Source organism: Grampus griseus (assembly GCF_964374135.1).
Source record: "Grampus griseus genome assembly, chromosome: 3".
In the NCBI taxonomy this organism is placed as follows: Eukaryota; Metazoa; Chordata; class Mammalia; order Artiodactyla; family Delphinidae; genus Grampus; species Grampus griseus.
The window spans coordinates 129,634,400-129,654,299 of record NC_139019.1 but is presented as its reverse complement, the minus strand read 5'-3'; the positions used below and the strand labels follow the sequence as shown (position 1 = coordinate 129,654,299).

The 19,900-nt window shown below is 48.9% G+C and overlaps 1 protein-coding gene across 1 annotated transcript in view; it reads right to left on the bottom strand.

Annotated features, from left to right (window-relative positions):
• The window catches only part of GALNT10 (polypeptide N-acetylgalactosaminyltransferase 10), a gene marked incomplete at both ends in the record, with an annotated part of 222,361 nt that overhangs the window by 21,259 nt on the left and 181,202 nt on the right, over positions 1-19,900 (bottom strand). Inside the window, 3 exons of the mRNA XM_082652167.1 lie at positions 6,275-6,392; positions 11,948-12,131; positions 16,323-16,508. Of these exons, the coding sequence (XP_082508293.1) occupies positions 6,275-6,392; positions 11,948-12,131; positions 16,323-16,508 (488 nt within the window). The remainder of the gene's footprint in view (positions 1-6,274; positions 6,393-11,947; positions 12,132-16,322; positions 16,509-19,900) is intronic.

Genomic DNA, 19,900 nt, shown 5'->3' with positions numbered 1-19,900 from the left:
CCCTCCCACCAGGTGGAATGAAATGAGCACTGGGCTTAGAGTCAGAACATCTGGGATTTAGCCCTGGCTCTGCCACCTTCCAGCTGAGGGACCCTGGCCCTGTCCCCTAAGAACCTGGGGCATCAGGTCACAACATCACTCCTCACCCGTTTCTGGTGGGCCTACTACTTTCTTTACATACACCCTATTTCACTCAACCCCCCTGATGACACGTGAGTTCCAAGGAAGGAAAATCTGAGAGCTTCCTTTTTTTAAATCTGCCCACAGCAGTCTGGGGCTGGGTTGGCCTTTGGTAACTGTATCAGTGTTGGACTATGCAGACCCACCCACCACTGAGGCCTCCTGCCTCTGCTCAGATGTGGTGGGTTTCCCTCTCGGAACAAGGCTCTCCCTCGTTCCCTCGTGTGGCTTTCTGTCACTCCCTTGCTCAAGCGAGCCTGCCCCAAGGGACCTTCTGAACGTCTCCATCTTCCTCTCCAAGGGCAGCAGGCTGCTGCCCCTGTCTCCTGGAACAGACCCTGCAGAGGTGCGCTTGGGGTCTCCATCCTTCCCTGGGGGTCTCCTCACCGTGACTCCCTTCTCTGTAGACCTCACCTGGGGGAGAATCTCATCCCTGAACTTGCAAATGGCCCAAACGAAGCACTGGGATGTCTATGGGGCGGAGGAGAGGTGGGCCGGGAGGCTGAAGAAACAACAGTCTTCCCTTCTTCTCGGTTAAAAAAAATATTAATTTTTCTCCTGATTACAGAAGTGATATGTACTGATGATGAACGCATTCAACGTTACAGAAACAATGAAGCAGAAAGGGACAGCCACACTGTAGCCCTCCCACCCCCGATGCCCCAAGGGATGGGAAGCTTCCGCGGCACCGTGGCCTTGGCAAAGGATCAGTCTGAAGTCAGACAGCAGGGCTGAAATCCTTGTTCCAACCACGTGACATTGTGGAAGGATTTAACCCAAGACTCAGTTTCCTCATCTATAAAGTGGGGGGGCACGGGGCCCCACGTTACTGCATGTGGGTGCTCAGTAAACTAGAAGGAGATTCTTCTCAGTTTTTTGTTTGTTTGTTTGCATTTGTCATATTTTTTAAGATTAAACACGCGACTATATATACATACATAAAAACAAAATTTTCACATCTTTTTTTAAAACTTAATTTTGGAGGCATCTAACTTCTTTTACATAATATTTCACTGTTGGGATGTGCTCTAACTTATTTATCCCCTAAGGATGTACACTTAGGTCATTTTCAGTCTTCCCCTTTCGTAAGTAATGCTTCAACAGATAGCTCCTACCTCAATCTTTGCTCTATCTCTCTTGGCTAAACTCCTGGGCGTGAAATTTTGGGTAAAAGAATGTGCTTGCTTTGAAATGTAACGGATTCTGCCGAATTGCTAACAGAAGATATACCCACTTACATTGCGTCAAGGCCCACATCTTTCTCACGCCAGCTCAGCGACGTTGTCCCGTGGACACTTCTCCTCTCCTGGCCCTCAAAGTTGAAGACATCCTAACCTCAGCCTCCTGGGGACACTGTGCAGGTCCCTTTTCTGCTGGTCCTGCTGCCACCACCTCTAATCCAACCACCCTCGCATCCACGTAAGACCAAGGGCTTTCTCCACAGCATCTTATTCGAGCCTCTCTTGGGTAGGAAGGAAAACTCTATCAGCACCATCTGGGATGTGAGGGCCAGAGAGATCAAGCAATTGGTCCAGGGTCTCCAGGTGGACAGAGAGCAGAGATGAGAAGCCAGTGCCCTGCCTTCTCATTGAGTACCTCTCCTGCCACATCGCCATCACCCAAAGATGCAGATGTAAGCCTGGGAAGGGCAGGATGAAGGAAGTTATATAAGATAGGAACTGATGCCACTAACAGTTATCTAAAACACCTATTCTGGGCCAGAAACTGGGGTATAGAGATGGACAAAACCCACTCCCTGCCTCGAGGAAGCTCAGAGTGCAGTGGGGGAGACAGGCCAACCCTTGGGTCCTGTCAACAGGAGGTACTGGGTGCCATGCTGGGAGTGACATTCGGGTGGTCCCTAAGCATCAAAGGGAGCTCAGGTAAGGCTGAGAGGACACCGTATAGATGAGCTGAACCCAGAAGGATGACTGTGGGTTGGCCAGACCAAGGAAGGGCATTTCAGGAAAAGTGAACAGTGCATGCCTTCAAAGATAGCCAGGCATATGAGCCTGGGGCTTGTAAGCCGTTCTGTATGGCTGGGTCAGGTGGACATCGGTGGTTTGCCCCGCCCCGCCTCCATTCCCCCTTCTGCACACAATGCCTGGGCTTTCCTTTAGGGAGCCAGCTCATCCCACTTTCCCAGCTCCAGGATGGGCATGTGACCAATCAGACTCAGGCTGCAGTTGACAGATCAGAACATTGTTCAGGAAGGGGCAATGAGACTCGACTTGGGGACTTACTACAGGAATCATGGGAAATAGAAACTCTTTTCCCACTGGGCTGCTGGGTATTTCCACAAGTGAAAACTTGCCTGAGAGGAAAGCCAACCCAGATGAAAGCAGAGCTGAGGGACTAAGCGAGATGGAGTCTAGATGAGATGGGTTAGTCCTGGGATCCAGCCGGGTCTGGAGATCTACCCTGGAATTTCAGTTGGGTGGGCCAATCAATTCTGATTTTTTTGCTTAAGTCAGACTGGGGTCAGATTGACCGGGATTTCGGTGACCTGTTACCAAGAGTCCAGACTAACGCAATGCGGAGGAGAGTGGAGAGAAGGTAAGGGGTGGTAAGCAGCTCACGGAGGTGGGTATAGGCCAGGCTACAGGGTTAAAGATTTATCCGCCCACTAGAACTGAGAAGAGTCTAACTGCCAAGCAGGAGAACTCTCATATGTGACCGTGCCTTTTGGAAACAGAAGCTCTATTGGCTGCGAGAGAGAGGGGGGAAAAAAAAGAGTCGATGACTCTCCTAGAAATTTCAGAGCCTTCGGAACATCTCTTCTGGGGTTTTCCCATCAGGATAGATGGCCTGGTCTGAGATTGGAGCCGAATTATTAATCCATCAGCCCTGATGGCACGTATCAATTTGTCTTTTTTTTTAACGTATCAATTTATCTTAATTTCTGAAAATACACTCATGCCTTTCAGACCAGTCTCTCTTCTCTGTCACCAAGAAGAAAAGGGATCTCAGTAGAGATTAATCAGAGGGAACTTGGCCCTTCGTAAATGCCCTGCTCTGGCTGAAACAGAACACCCGGCATTCCAGGGAGGTGTTGCCGGCAGACGAACGGGCTCTCCTGTGCCCTCAGCGCTGTGGGCAGGCCTTCCGCGGGGGCCCGGGAGACAGTGCACTGGCAGAGGGGCTGCCGCCGGCTCCAGGAACTCGCGCTCTCAAAGCCCAGAGAGAGAAAGCCCAGGGAGAAATGTCTCCCTTTCAGACCTGGGGGACTCCTCATTACACTGTCTCATCTCCTCTCCAGAATGAAGGAGATAATTGGATCAAATGGCAACAGGAGCCAGCCTCCCTCCCCCTCCCGGATGAGAGACTTCCAATAGCCGTGTCTTTTATAAATAAACTGTGGTGGGAAAATGCCAATTGTTCTGCCATAATTGCCTGATGAGCATCATCAAATGGGTCTTTGAAACGCACAGACTGAAATTATTTTGGCTTTAGAAACTCCTTTGTGCTCGTTTTTCTCCAATCACTCCCCTCCCACGGAGGGGAACTTCTTGACCAAGGAGGCTGGTTCTGGCCAGTATTACACCTGCTCTGAGTATTCAGAGTATTCACTTATTTATTAAGTGCCTTCTCCCGGTCAGGCAACCCTGTTGGTTCTTGGGATACAACAGACAAAGATGGTTACCCTACTGGAGTTTACATTCTGGTGAGAACTCAGAACACTGATGTGCCCATTTCTGGGAAAAAACTTAGTAGAAAACGTCATAAATTAAGTTTGTTTAATTGACAGATTGAGGAACTGTGAAGTTAAAACTCTTTTGATTCCTTGTATGTGATTCCACTGTAAGGATGTGACATTTGGAAAATTAGATTGCATGGGCTAGGGATACTAAATAAATGACATATGTGCCATCGCTCGCCAAACCTGCACCCAGGGCAGACATCACTAATCAATCACCACTCCTTTTCTGATAAGCTCAAACACAGCCTTGCAATACATATTAACACAGAACTGGGGCAGCTCCTACTGATGGATCAGAGTTGGCTGGGAGAGCAAACCTATTTCCGACTTAGACTGTTACTAGTTCACTTCATTGAGAGGCTGCAGGATATCCTAGTAAGTTAACCCCAGGAGGAGGCAAAAACTGAGAAGAAAGAGTAAGAGATTACAGCCAACCTCTTAGGCTAGTTTTCCTCTCAAGTGCTCTCACGTCCCTGCAGAGGCCTATACAACATGGCGGGTGAGAGCATGGGCTTTGCAGTTGGGCAGACCTGGGTTCAGGTCCTGGTCCTGTTAGTGTCAACTGTGTGGGACCTGGGTCTGAGTTCCACCTGCCCCCCTGTGAAATGTTTATAATAATGATACCACCCTCCTAGGGTTGCTTTGAGGATTAAATAAGCCAACACTTGTGAAGGGCTCCACACAGGGTACTGCCAGCTCTGATCATGGCTGCACTTGAGTTGCCGCACACCAGGGTGGATGCACAGTGGTTGACAGCTGGCATCCGCTCTGACTGATTGGTGCTTGTGTCATCATTGTTGTTAAATATTTTTAATATCACCCCTGGATTTTAATATTAGTTTTATTTAGGGGGCTGGCCCCCTTATGGGAGACAACTTCAGAAGTCTGAAGGTGAAATGGACATAGACTGCCTTTCAAACCAAAATAATGTTTCAGTAGAATTACAGGTTGTTTTCCTGCTAATCAAGAATTTATGTCCCCCAGTTCTGAACTGCTCACCCAGTGGCATACACAAGGACAATGACAATAATGAAAATAATTTTTAGGATATTTATTAAGTCATCCTAACAAGAATGGGCTTATTTAATGCTCTCAACAACCCTGTGAGAATTAAAGTATCATTAAACCCATTTTATGGAAGCAGAAACTGAGGCTCAGGGAGGCTAAGGATTCTTTGTCCAAGATCACACAGCTGGCACGAAGTAGCAGAGCTACGACCTGACCTAGGCAATCTAACCCCAGCGCCGAAACCTTAATTGCCGTGTGTGACAATGGTCCTTTGCATAAGAAGTTGATGCCCGACTTGGCAGGCATCCGGGTTCCTTGGCAGGCGTATTCACAGGGCCCAGCCCAGTTATGCTGCTGGCCATCCCTCATGGGTTGGGGATATGCCTTACCAGGGGTTCTAGGGGTGTTGGAAGCAGGCCCTGGCTGACCACAGGGCCACAGGACAAGCTAACCTTCCCCTCAGAGGGACGAAGCCTCTGTTCTTCACTTGAGATCAATACAAAAATCCCACAAAAAGGGGAGGAATGGGGCCTCAGAAGTTTGCATAGTTAACTAGTAACCATCACCTCCTTTATCACCATTGTCAGAAGCTTCTACAGCACATGGGCCGGTCTATTAGGTTACAGTAAATATATTTTCACTGACTCTTTAATAATTTCTACCAGTTATTAATTGGTTGTGTCCCCAGGTTGGGTGCTAACCACTTTCTAGCTATTATCTCATTTAATCTTCACAAAAGCTCTGTAAAGTAGGTAGTATGATTATTCTCTTAGATGAGGGCAGAAAGCTCAGAGAGGTAATCTAACTTGCCCAAAGTCACACAGCAACTGAGTGATGGAGTTGGGATTGGAACCCAGGCTTCTCTGACCCCACAACTCAAGCTCTTAGCCCCTGGTCTCTGTACATCAAACTCCAGCAGAGACAGATACAAAGGGAAGACTCGAGAGGGGTGGCCAGGAACCACTAAAGACAAGTTGGTTTCTGTGAGGCCAGGGGACCATTCTCAGAGCAGAGCTTCCTGCCGGCCCACGTGTCTTGTTCGGCCGTTGTGCTCTCTCTTCCCCTCTGCTGGTCGGCTGGTCATCTCAATGGGAGACACACCATCTCTGGGGAAGTGAGGCCTGTTTTATTCCAACACTGTCATCTGAGAAGGGACAATGCAAGGCAAACACCAGCCAGAGCTGTGGCTGAGGCCAGCCTTTGTCAACCTGAGGATCTCCACGCTGCCGCCTCCGCTCCGCACCCCCTACCGACACACACACAGCAAGCAGTGGCTGGCGGCTCCCGATTTGTTCACCAGGCTCAGACAGACGCTAAGCAGGCAGCCTGCCAGGACAGGCGCCACGGGCACCCTGCCAAGGACAAAGGGGCTTCCCAAGAGCTCACCTTGAATGAGATTTCATACTGCTCCCCTCCCCATATCTCCAAGCCTGGGTCGTACCCGCCCAGCTCCCAGAACCACTTCCGATCCACGGCGAACAGTCCGCCGGCCATCACAGGAGACCTGCGGGAAGAAGAACCTGGTGTGAAGACGCGGACGTCTTGGCCGTGTGCTCCTTGGGTATCCTGCTCTAGGGCACTGCTGTTCTCCCAGGGGTGATGCTCCCCGCTACTCTGTGAACACAGCCCACTTGTCCAGCAGGGAATCCAAAGCCCTTCTGAGTGAGGCCGCTGGCTTTCTTCCTTCTTGCCTATACTTCTTCATAAATGCTACATTTTAACCAAAGGACCCAAAAATCCTTTACGTGGTTAACACCTAAGAATACTTGTGAAATGAAATCATAGTGCTTTTTCCCTGTGGGCCTTGTAGCTGTACCATATATATATGCACATCTATATCTAATCTCTAGTCTTCCCATTGATTAAATGATCTGAATCAGGTCTTTTCAAGCCTGTCTAGGCTGTAGAATGTCTTAGAGAGATGAAAACACATACAGCTTCCTGGGCCCAACCCCAGACCTACAAAACAGTCTCTGGGGGAATGGAGCTTAGGAGTCTGTGTTTTTGGGTAAGATTGTTTGATGATTCTCACTCTGTAATCCCAGCATAGATATTTTTTTTTCTGCTGAGAGTTTATGGAAGAAGCCACAGTCACTGTTCTTTCAGTTAAACTGGGATAAGATTAACTCCGCTCATTCATTCTCTCATTCGTTTCTTCATCGAGTACCAGCTGAGAAGCAGATGCTGGAAGAATTTGGAGGTAAATCAGGGTCAGACAGAATCTTTAGGGGATGCCAGCATGGCAGGTCAGCCACCTCAGGAGAGGAGGACCCAGAAGACAGGTGGGGTGTAACAAGGGCCTCTGGGAGGCGCAGGCAACGCTACGGGAAAGGAGGGAGCGTCTGCCTCCAGGTTTTCGGGGTGAGGAGGGAAGCTGGGGCAAGAGTCAAGGAAGGATGCTCAGAGGGTGGCATTTGAGGTGGCTAGGAACAAAGTGGGAGCTTGGGGGAGGGGAAGGCACCCAGGAGAAAGCACGAGCTCGGGGGCAGAGATGATCAAGCGGTGGGTGTGGCTTGCCCAAGTTCCCCACGGCGCCTCCCGTGGGGCCAGCACCTGGGAGGGGCCACCAGTGTTTTTTGTGCGAAAAGCTCTCTGAGTGGCTGTGGCCTTGTCTGACTCCCCTGGAAAACTCCAAACCCTCCAAGGAAAACCATTCTAGCAGCAACCTCCACGGCCCCTCCTGGCTTGGGGAACTGCACGCTCAGGGGAAGTGGACTGACTTGGAAAGAGGTGAGTTAACCCACATGCCTTGCGAGGCTTCCTGCAGTAGATGGGCCCTGATAGCACAGGAGGGGACCCCTTTAGAAAGGACTCCCTTGATCACTGACCGAGGCCTTGAGTCTGCCAGGCGCTGTACTGAGCTAAATTACTACCAAAATGAATTTACTCCTCACACTGACCTCATGAGCCCGGATCAGAAACGGGGAAATCCTCACTGCAACCTCAGCTCTCCCCAAACCTGTGGTGGGGTCTGGGGTGAAGATTTTAGCCCCGGAGCCCTGTGCTGCTGAGTATGGGAGCCACTGGCCACATGCAGCTTACTGACACTTGCATTGTGGCTGGTCTGAACTGAGAGGTGCTGGCAGTGTGAGATACACACTGGATTTCCCAGACTTAACGTGAAGAGAAGAACAGAAAAGATCTCATTCATAATTTGAAAGCGTTGGTCACATGTTAAAATGAGAATATTCTAGATATACTGGGTTAAATGAAATACACTACTAAAATGAATTTTATCTGCTTCCCTTTACCTTTTTTTAACGTGGCTATGAGGACATTCAGAAGTACATACGTGAGTCGCACGATACTTCTATAGGACAGTGCTGATTTAACCTCTTTGAGCTGGTTTCCCCATCTACACAGGGACGTAGAGCTACACCTGCTAGCTCACACTGCTAGTACAGTTTTGAAAGTAACCAGTACTATAGGAAAGTAAGGTGTTAGTAGTATCAACTTTCTTCTGTCTTACGAAGGCTGTAGGGTTTCCGGTTTTTCTGGCTGGAGCCGTGATGCTTGGAGGGCCAGAGAGTGCTTCTGGCTCGGTGCTTCAAGGTAAATCAAACCTAAGACTCTGCACAAAAGCATCAGCCTGGGTGGAAGCCAGCGGCAGGGGACGTGGTAGGATAGGTAGGATATTAGGTGTAAGGCATTTTGGATGCTTGAGGCTTCACCTCCAGAGGGAAGCCTCTCCTCTAGGCTGGTCTGTTTTCTGCTGTGTTCAACAGTAATCATAACAACAATTCTGAGCATCTAATGTGTGCCACTCACCTCACCATCACCAGTTCTCACAAAGCCCTATTACTAGCCCTCTTTTCACATGGAGAAATCTAAAATTCAAAAATGTGCTCTGCTCCAGGGCATGTAGTTAGTAAGTGGATGAGCTGCCACCAAAGCCTGTGTCTTTCCAATATCACGACACGGCTCTGTGCCTGCAGCGTGCCCACTTGCTGAGCACCACGGGGAGGTGTGCAGACAATGACCAGGATTTCTCAGTGGCCTGTTCCTGGGGTTTTGTCTGAGTGCAACACAGAAGAGAGACTTCTGGAAGGAACTGGAGGGTACAAAGGATGGAGAGTCCCTCGGGAAGCATCTGGGCCAGTGGCTCTCAAACTTGGCCATATGTCAGCATCATCTGGGAACTGATGCCTGAATTCCCCACCCTGAGACTCCGGTGTAACTGGACTCAGGGGCAGCGTGGGTGGTTCTTCTTCTTTTTTAAAAACTTTTATTGGGGTACAGTTGATTTACAATGTTGTGTTAGTTTCAGGTGTACAGCAAAGTGAATCCGTTATACTTCTTCTTATTCTTTGTTTTAAATAAACTCCCCAGGTGATGGCAACATGCAGCCACGGTTGAGAGTCCCTGCTCTAGGGCTGGGCCAACCCCTTTAATATCCAGATGAGGAGACTGAGACTGCAGACAAAACTAGCTGGGCCTCTGCTTCTAACCAGCTGCACGACCTGCACCCACCCCTCCCTCATCCTGCAACGAGGAGACTGAATGGGCCAGGACCCACCATGACATACGTTTCAAATCTAGGGCCTATGAGTTGCCTTATGGCAAAGATTCAAACCATAAAAGGGGGTTCTGGTTACCCTAGAAATTCCATTTTCTGGAGCAGCCTGCCTAACCCCAGCCTCTACTACGTGTCACCCTTGGGCAAGTGTCGTTTCTTCTCTGAACCACAGGATCCCCAGCAGTCAAGTGGAGAGAGTCCCACCAACGCTCAAGGGCATGTTGTGAAAATCGAGCACAGCCATGTCAGCCGGAACTGCTTTGCCATGTCAGGCCAAGTGTTAGTGACTCCTGTTATTAGCATTCTTCTCCCGAGAATTCAGGACAACTGGGGGCTGACTCTGGGCCATACTGGGGTAGGACCTGGCTGCACGATGCGTTGTTGGCTAGACCATATCTGTGGCCTAAGAAGGGCTCTGATAGTAGTGTTTGACCATGTTTAGGATACAGGAGGTCAGGACCACAGCACAAACGTCTGGCCTGCTGAGGAAGCACGGGGGATCCACTCACACCCTCCACTCTCAGCTCATGCTACTCTCTTGACCCGGTCACCTTCCATTTCCTCAAGCAAGTCCACCTCTTCCTACCTCTGAGCCTTCCCTGGGGCTCACAGCATTAGGGGCCCCCCAGAAACCCTGGGTGAACTGCGCCCATGAAGATGGCTGAGCCGCCAACAACCCCTCTTTCTCAGACGGGGAGGGTGAGGCAGAGCGGCTGGACTTCACTGGGGCTAAGCCGTGGTTAGGCAGGGGTGGTAGACAGAATAATGGCCTCCCAAAGAAGCCAGTGTCCTAATTCCCGGGATCTGTGACTCTGCTGCCTTACACAGCAAAGGGCCTTTGCAAGGGTAACTAAGTGAAGGATCTTGAGATGGGGAGATTATCCTGGGTTACCTGGATAGGTCCAATGTAATCACAAGGGTCCTTATAAGTGAAGAAAGAGGCAGGGGGGTCAGAGTCAGAGAAGGAGACATGATGATGGAAGCAAGAGACTGGGAGAGGGAAGGGGGAGGGAGGTGCAGGGGGAGACAAGGAGAGGGAGGAGGGGAAGACTGGAAGATGTTATGTTGCTGGCTTTGAAGATGGAGGGAGCCATGAGGCAAAGAATGTGAGCGGCCTCTAGAAGCTGGATAAGGCAAGGAAATGGATCCCTTTTTGGGGCACCGGGAGGAAACGCAGCACTGCCAACACTAAATCAGTCAGACCCTTTCAGACTTCTGACCTCCAGAACTTTAAGAGAATAAAGCTGTGTCGTCTTATTTTATTTATTGGCTGCGCCACGTGGCATCTTAGTTCCCCGCCCAGGGATTGAGGCCGCGCCCCCTGTAGTGGAAGCGCGCAGCTCCAACCCCTGGACCACCAGGGAAGTCCCTGTGTTGTTTTGTTTTTTTTTGTTTTTTGCGGTACACGAGCCTCTCACTGTTGTGGCCTCTCCCGGTGGCCTCTCCCGTTGCGGAGCACAGGCTCCGGACGCGCAGGCTCAGCGGCCCAGCCGCTCCGCGGCACGAACCCGTGTCCCCTGCATCGGCAGGCAGACTCTCAACCACTGCGCCACCAGGGAAGCCCCCCTGTGTTGTTTTAATAAGCCAGTAAGCTTGTGGTAATTTATTACTGCAGCGACAATTAGGAAACTAATCAGGAAACCAATACAGCTGGAGAGGCTGGACTTTGGCTTTGTACCCAGAGGTCTTTCCACACCTCTGGCAGGAGAGCTGGAGTGGCTCACGTGACAGCTGCAGGGATGGCGAGCCCACTGTGGGAGGAAAGACCCTTCTGGAGCTTGGGGTACCAGAGGGAAACTGGGCTCTGTTTCTGGCTTAGCCACTAGCCCACTGTGTCCCCAGGGAAGCCCCTCCCTGTCCTGGAGCCCGAGTCTCCTTATCTGCAAGGGGTTGGAGTCCGTTACCTGTAGGCTCCCGCTAGCTCTTCCATTCCAGGATGCTACAGGTCCGGTCCACACACCCGCACCCCACACTTCCACCGTGGGACAAGCTATTTCCCTGATACTTCCAAGAGGGTGTAACTGATGGATGGGAAAGTCGGCTCCAGAGGCAGACAGGCCTGCGAGGCACTGAGCCTTTGCCGCTTCACAGCTGTGTGACCTGGACAGGCTGCTTAACCTCTTGGAGCCCTGGTGTCCCCATTTGGAAAACATGGACCATAATTTTTACTACATATGCTGTTGGAGGTTAAATAAGATCACCGTGTAGTGTGCTCGGAACTGCGCCTGGCACTTAGAAAGTATGCAATAAATGGTGGTGACAATGACAACGACAATGATGATGATGATGATTACAACTGGGTGCTAGGCTTGCCACCCCGGGCTGGCAGTCCTCGGGGTGGGCAAGGAAGAGGTGATCAGCTTGGTGGTCCATGAGCCAAGGCTCTGTAATGAGCTGGGAGGGACTGTGCTTTTCTGTTGGGGACGTCTGCCCTGGCTCCCCTGCACTGGACTTTTGGGGGAGGTAGCAATCCTGAGTTGTGTGTGTTGGGGAGGGCTCCCTGGGGTCAGCCACTGGGACTGGCCTGGGTCGCTTGTACTTACTCAAATGGGTCGCTGGGGTCAGCTTTCTGCAGTTCTGGAGGGATCGGGATCCGCTTGTAGTACATCTCCCAGTCAAAGGCGCCCCGCATGGCATCCCCCGCCTGCGTCTCATACCGGAAGTCGTCGTGGTCAATCACATCGATCATTGGGCACACAATGGTCTTGCGGTTCCGAGCAATGCGGTCTGAAGGAGCCAAGAGATGCCCATTAAGGAGGCCGGATGGGAGAGCAGCTACATGCATGACCCTGCTCTGCAACTTATTCACATTTCTAACATGTTTCCTGGGTGATTTCTCTGAACACTCGAGTTTGAGAATCCGTGAGGAAGAAAGTGCACAAGCTTTAAGCAAGATGGACCAGGGCTCCCAGGCCATCCTGCCGTCCATGAGAGGGCCCTGGGCCAGCTACATGAATGACATCTCAGCCTCAGCATTCTCCTCTGTGAAACGGGGAGAAGAGGGTCTGGTTGCAGGAGTACTGGATACAGTAATGCTTGAAGGTGTTGAGCACAGGTGTCTGTCATGCTCAGCATTGCTATGGAAAGAGATTAACTTCCTTCTGGGAGGGTTCCTGTTCTGGCCCTCCCCATTCCGAGGCCTGAACTTGACCTGTGGCTCAGCAGCCAGCACTCCAGCACTTGCCCCTCATGGCAGACTGCCTGTCCCTGAAGCTCCCCAACACCTCGTAGCTGCCATCAGAGAACAAATGGTCCTTGCAAGAGAGTCCAGCTCACGTTTTCCAACAGTCAGAACTACTGAAGAGGGATTGGACTATCCCATGAGCTCCTCAGGACTGGAGGTGTGCAAGCAGGGCCTGGTGGACCTCTGCCCTGCAGGAATGCTGCAGGCAAGGTGACTCAAGATAGCAAATGGGGGTCTTAACCTAGATGGCTCTATGTCCCTTTCAAGCCAGGGAGAAGCTGATTGTATAAAATTCACTCTCTGCCCTTCAGTGCGCTTCCTGCCAAGAAGCCCTGACTACAGCCAGGAGGTGCCACTGACTGGGGCAGATGATCTGCCGTGAGGGGCAAGTGGGCTGTGCTTGGGCCAGGAGTCAAGTCCAAGTCTTGGAATGGGGAGCCTGGTAGGGCCAGGGTAGGCTGGCAGCTGCCTAGGGCCCAGGCTTCATCAAGCTATAGCAGATTTTTCTTCCAGGAGAGAAAGCAAAGAAAAGTTTTGCCATTTGCTAAACTGCAAGACACGATCCATAGGTGGGTCATGAAACTGTGTGTGTGTGTTTGTAGTGAAGCAAAAAAGAATGTCAGGGTGCATTCTAGGTGATGAGGGAAAGTAGTTTTGGGAAATATTTCAGTCATACTGCACCGGTGTGTACATCTGTGTACTGGATTGACATGTCTAATGTATTTCTGTGGCACATGGTCAAAAAACTGAGAAACGGTGCTTTTGATGCTGTGTCCCCGAGTGTAGATCTGGGGCCACCAGTGCCAGAAGCACCGAGGGTGTGTTAAAAAACCCCCCTAGGGCTTGGGGTGGAGCCTGGATCTGCCTTGTGGACATGTTCCCTAGGGATTAAGGAAGAAGAATCTTCCCAGGGAAAGATCTAGAAAAGGGCCACTCTTCCTGATAATTCACGGCCACATGAGGGATTTCCCTTCCAGAGAGGGTGTGTGCTGAGGACACAGTGCTCTGCTGGATGCTGGCTGATTGGGGGAGGTGTAAGGTCAAGGCGGTGGCATCAGAGGTAGCATTCCACGGTGCTGTACTCACTTGAAGACACAATGTCCAGGTGCAAACCCTGGTTTTGTCATCTATGAACAGTATAACCTTGGAAAAGGTTATCTGATGTCTCTGAACCTCTGTTTCCTGGCCAACAAAATGGAGGAAGACAGCACCTATTTCCTGGGATCTCTGTGAAGGCCAAGTGGGACGATGGGGCCAAGATGCTTAGCCTAGCCTCGAGCACGTGACAAGCCCTCTGCTGACATTCTTTGCGCCCAGGATCGCTGGAAGTAGCTCAGAAGCAGGAGCTGGAAGGGGGAGTATCCCCCTCATTCTCTCTGCCCTTCAGTTTTCTCATTTGCAATATGTGGATAATAAGGCCTGCCCTGTCCGCTTTACCAGTCACATTCAAATGTGGGCTGTGATCAAAAAAAGATAAGGGACTAGCAGAGGCATGATGATGACGACGACGATGATGATGATAATGATGATGACAGTGATGATGGTGGTGATAGAGATGAAGAAAATGATGAACAACAGTGGCTTTCCCTTCAGGGGAGCTGAATCCCTTTCAGGCTCAGAAATGCCTACTCTCCAAAGAAGGCAGAGTGAACTGTGCATGTTCATGGTTTCAGAGACAAAAGCTGTGATGGGCTCGGTCAGCTGTTCATATTAGCAGGGATAGACTTTTACATCTACACCAGTGGTTCACATTTCTATTGGAAAAAGGGAAAAAGAAGAGGAAGAATGTTTCTTCCATGTATGGTTGCAGATTATGAAAATTACCCTCATATATTTCCATAGAAACAGAGTTAAGGCTGTTAACACAAGGCTTAAGGCTTGTTAACCGCAAGCTCAGCTTCGTGTTCTACCACTTCAGTCTCTTTATGAGTCACTGAATGACCCCCCCAAACGCAATGTTCCTTCAGGACTATAAATTAGATGATTTATTATTTTTTTAAATTAAAAACAAATATTTTATTTATTTGGCTGCATTGGGTCTTAGTTGCGGCACACAGGATCTTTCCTTGCAGCGTGCAGGATCTTTCGTCATGGTGTGTGGGCTTCTCTAGTTGCAGCACATGGGTTCAGTAGTTGTGGCACGTGGGCTCTCTAGTTGTGACATGTGGGCTTAGTTGCCCCATGGCAGGAGGGATCCTAGTTCCTGAACCAGGGATCAAACCCTCGTCCCCTGCATTGGAAGGTGGATTCTTAACCACTGGACCACCAGGGAAGTCCCAATTAGGTGATTTACAGTGAAGCCTTTTCTCTTTTTTGTTCTCTTTCAGTCATGAGAGGCAGATGCAGATCTCTTGGTTTAATTAGGTAAACAGTTTACCAGAAGATCTGGGTTATATCCTTTTCCTAACCCAGTGGGATCCTGGACCCTTGGGGTCAGAAGCATATCATCTGATATTAATTAGAGTTTCATGCTGATCTGTGTTAGGAAACAAACTTGCTGGGTTACCCCATTAAACCGTGTGGGTTTTGCTTTCTGTCCTCACTTCTGAATGGGGGCCTAACCAGTGCTCCCCGAAGTATAGTCCCTGAACCAGCAGCACTGGCACCACCCGGAGGCTGTTAGGAATGCAGCTTCTAAGGCCCCGCCCCAGACCTCCTGAACCAACCACTGTGGAGCAGGGCTCAGCACTCTGTGTGTTAACAAGTCCTCTAGATGATTCTGATACACACTCAGGTTTGCCCTAAACTCGAGTCCTCTTTGCTCCCTATGCTTTCTGTTACGGAGAGCATACCCATCCATTTTTGAGGCGTTCACTTTTCTCTCTGGATTGACAGATCTTCCCCAATCTGCCTCCATCTCTGTCCCTCACCTGACTCCCAGCCCCAGTAGGACATTTCCTCTTCAGCGTCTACCTGTCAGCGGCAGCTCAATGCCTTCCTCAAAGCTCAGAGCCTAGGGATTCAGACCTGGTTCTTCAACACGCCCTGAGGCACCTCAGTGCCCAGCAGCCAGGCCTCGTGTCTCCCTTCTGTCCACAAGCCTATGTGGATGACTCCTAGATCACGCCGCCCTCTGTCTGGAGCCCTTACCTGAGAGCTGTCAGAAACTCTCCAAAGAGGAAATGAATTTAGGGAGGCAGTGTGGAATCCTGAAAGAAGATATACTTTGGAACCAGAGAGATGGTGACTTTGACACTTATTGCCCAAGGGATCAAGTGAGTCACTCAAAATCTCTGAACTTCAGTCTCTTCTATTATAGAAAGGGGAGACTTTCGACCTGGCATGGTTTTGTGAGGGCTGAAGATAAAGCTTACAGCGTCCCCTGCTCACAGCAGCAGTGCAGTGAATGATAATTGTTCTAAGTTGGTATGATGGTGTTCCCTACAATTTGGCTCTTAGCAGTAGGCAGCCTTGGCTTGCTTTCCAATAACACCTGAAGTAACCTGCGAGAAGCAATCATGTCACTAGACACTAATGTGCTTTATGACTTTGGGCAAGTCACTTCCCCTCTCCAAGTCTCAGCTTCCTCCTCTGTAAAGTGAAGGGACAGAACTTTTAAGGTTGCTCTGAGCACTCCTGAGGGCCTGACACCCTCATGGCACCTGGCATTGTGCTGGGTGCATCTCAAGCAGGCAAGGGAAGCCTTGTAGCATAGAGGACTCCCTGCAGAAAGCAGGACTGGAGGCCAGTGGCTCACTCCAGGCCGCCTACCTCACCTTGCAAGCCTCCCTTACCAAGCAAGGGGGGGAGCCAGTTGACATTGGCTTCACAATGTGAGTCCAAGAATGTGATGACATCCCCAGTTGCTGCTGAGGCCCCCAGCATCCGGGTCCTTATCAGCCCTTCCCGTTTCTTGGTTCGGAGAATCCTCACGCTGGGGAAAAGGGCCATGTAGTCTTCAAGTGGCTTCTTCAGGTGCTCTGTGAGGGAGAGAGAAGAGGACAGATGGATAGATGGGTGAGTAATCATCCTTGTGACCCCTTCCTTACATGTGCACTGCCCTTTACAGTTTAGATAGAGCTTTCCAGTGCACTGTCTCATTGGACCTTTCAGATAGGGTCAAGAAGGGCAGGAATAACCGCCTGTGTGTTGCAAAGGGGGAAACTGAAGTTTAAAGAGGTCCAGTGTTAGTGCCAGACCTGGAACACAGAGAGACCTTCTGTACGAGGGCGTTAGCAGCTGTGGTTTATGTCTGGCTGGGACCCATTCCCTCATTTTCTAGCAACAGTACTCTGATTTTCTTTGGGAAACTGCCCCTCCCCTTCTCAGTCCTTCAGACTTGTGGGCTTGACTGCATCTCCAAGCGGGAGGAGCATGTGGCTTGGGCCTGACCAATCAGGGCATTCCATTTCCTTGGCCACAGTGATTGGTTCAGGGATGGACATGTGGCCTGAATTGGTCCAAACAATGAATCCTGAGAATTCTTTTTCAGAACTATTGAAAAATGAGGCCCTTTTTTCTTACTAGAGTTGCTAGGTTGGTTGGCCCTAAGTCTGGAGTTGCTTGTGACATCTTTAGCAAAATAAGGTGATGAGAGGTGGTGGGAAGATCTGCTGAGACTGAAGTCAACATGTAAAAAGAGAGTGAAAAGATGGAGACAGACATTATCCTGATAACATTTTGATTCTCCAGATCCCCCTGTGCCTGAAGCAGAGGGACTCGCAGACGTTCTTATTACACATAACAACCAATTCCTCTTTTTGCTTATTCTAATGTAGGCTGGCTTCTGGCCCATGCCTGGAAAAGCTGTTATAAATAAATCTCAAAGACAGTCTCTTTCTACTAAAAGTGCCAGCCTTAACGTTAGTGTCTCTTGATTTTAATCAGGGTTATGGCCCTTTATGAAAACTCTAGTATGGCTACAAAAAAAACCCTATAGTTTATATCCTACTTAATGGTGAAATATTGAATGTTTTTCTCCTAAGAGCAGGAGAAAGGCTGTCCACTTTCTCTCCACTTTAGTACTGTTCTAGAATTCCTAGCCAGTGCAACTGGTAAGACAAGGAAATAAAAGGCATAAAGATTGGAAAGAAAAAGGTAGCGGTATTTTTTTTTTTTTTTTGCAGTACACGGGCCTCTCACTGTTGTGGCCTTCCCCGCTGCGGAGCACAGGCTCCGGACGCGCAGGCTCAGCGGCCATGGCTCACGGGCCCAGCCGCTCCGCGGCACGTGGGATCTTCCCGGACCGGGGCACAAACCCGCGTCCCCTGCATCGGCAGGCGGACTCTCAACCACTGGGCCACCCCCTGTAGCAGCATTTTTAATTGTAGATGACATGATTGTTTACACAGAAAATCTTAAGAAATCTACAAAGAAACTAGAACAGGAAAACTTTGCAAGATTTCAGGATACAGATCAGCATTTAAAAATCAACTGTATTTCTGTAGACTAGCAAATAAGAAAGCTATTTGAAAATGCAATTAAAATGGTAAAAATACCATTTACAATTTAACAAAGTGAGTACAAAATGTATACTGAAAACTACAAAACACTGTTGAAAGAAATGAACAACCAAAATAAACGGTAAGATAGTCCATGTTCATGGATCAGATGACTTAATGTTGTTAAATGGCAATACCTCCTACATTGATATACAGATTCAATGTGATCAAAAAATCACAGATGGCTTCTTTGCAGAAATTGACAATTGACAAGCTGATCCTCAACTTTATGGAAATGCAAAGGATCAAGGAATCCAGGACAGCTAAAAAATGCTTTTCTGTTTTTGCTTCTCTCTGAAATATTTGGGTTCTTTTTTTTACTTAATTAATTTATTTATGGCTGCATTGAGTCTTTGTTGCTGCACGCGGGCTTTCTCTAGTTGCAGCGAGTGGGGGCCGCTCTTCATGTGGTGTGCGGGCTTCTCACTGTGGTGGCTTCTCTTGTTGCAGAGCACAGGCTCTAGGTGCACAGGCTTCAGTAGTTGTGGCACAGGGGCTTAGTTGCTCAGAGGCATGTGGGATCTTCCTGGACTGGGGATCGAACCCGTGTCCCTGCACTGGCAGGCAGATTCTTTAACCACTGTGCCACCAGGGAAGTCCCTAAAAACTGTTTTGATTACTTATACATGAACGTTCATAGGAACAGTATTCACAATAGCCAAATGGTGAGAATAACCCAAATTTCCATCACCTCATAAATAGATAAACAAAGATGGAATATACCCATACAATGGGATATTACTCAGCCAAAAAAGAAATGAAGTACTGATACATGCCACAATGTGGATGAACCTAGAAGTCATCATATTAAGTAAAGGAGGCCAGACACAAAAGGTCACATATTATATCATTCCATGTGTAAGAAATTCCAGAGCAGGTAAATCCAGAGACAGAAAGCAGATCAGCGATTACCATGAACTGGGGTGGAGGGGAATAGGGAGTGAGTACTTAATAAGTATGGGGTTTCCTTTTGGGGTGGTAAAAATATTTTGAAACTAGATAGAGGTGATGGTTGCACAACGTTATGAAGGTACTAAATGCCAATGAATCATACACTTTAACATCGTATCGTATATTTTAACATGGTTAACTTTATGTTATGTGAGTTTTACCTCAATTTAAAAAAATGGGTAAAGGACATGAATAGGCACTTCTTGAAAGAAGATACACGAATGGCCAATAAACCCATGAAAAGATGCTCAACATCATTAGTCACCAGGGAAATATAAATCAAAATCATAACGAGATACTACTTCACATTCACTAGGAGGGCTATAATGAAAAAGTAAGATAATAAGTGTTGACAAGGATGTGGAGAAATAAGAATTCTCATACACTGTTGGTGGGAATGTAAAATGGTGCAGCCACTTTGGAAAACAGTCTGGCAGTTCCATAAATAGTTGAACACAGTTACCATACAATCCAGCAATTCTACTCCTAGGTGTATATCCAAGAGAAATGAAAATATACGTCCACATGAAAACATGTACACTCACGTTCATAGCAGCAATTTTCATAATATCCCCAAATTGAAAATCAAATCATCCAAATACACATCAACAGATGAATGGATAAATAAAATGCAGTGTACCCATACAGTGGAAATACTATTCAGCAATGAAAAAGAATGAGCTTTTGCAATAATATGAACGAGACTGCTGGGTTAAAGGAGTCAGACAGTTCTGCTCTGAATTCACTCCATCAGGAGTTAGAGCTGGAAGGGCCCTCCTAATTCAGGGGCTGTGGCTGAATCACCTGGTGAGCTGGCTGCAAATACAGCTGCTTGGGCATCCTCTCAGGCGACTGTGATTTGGTAAATTGAAGGAAGCATCAGCATCTTTGGTTTTACTTGACCCACAGGTAATTCTGAT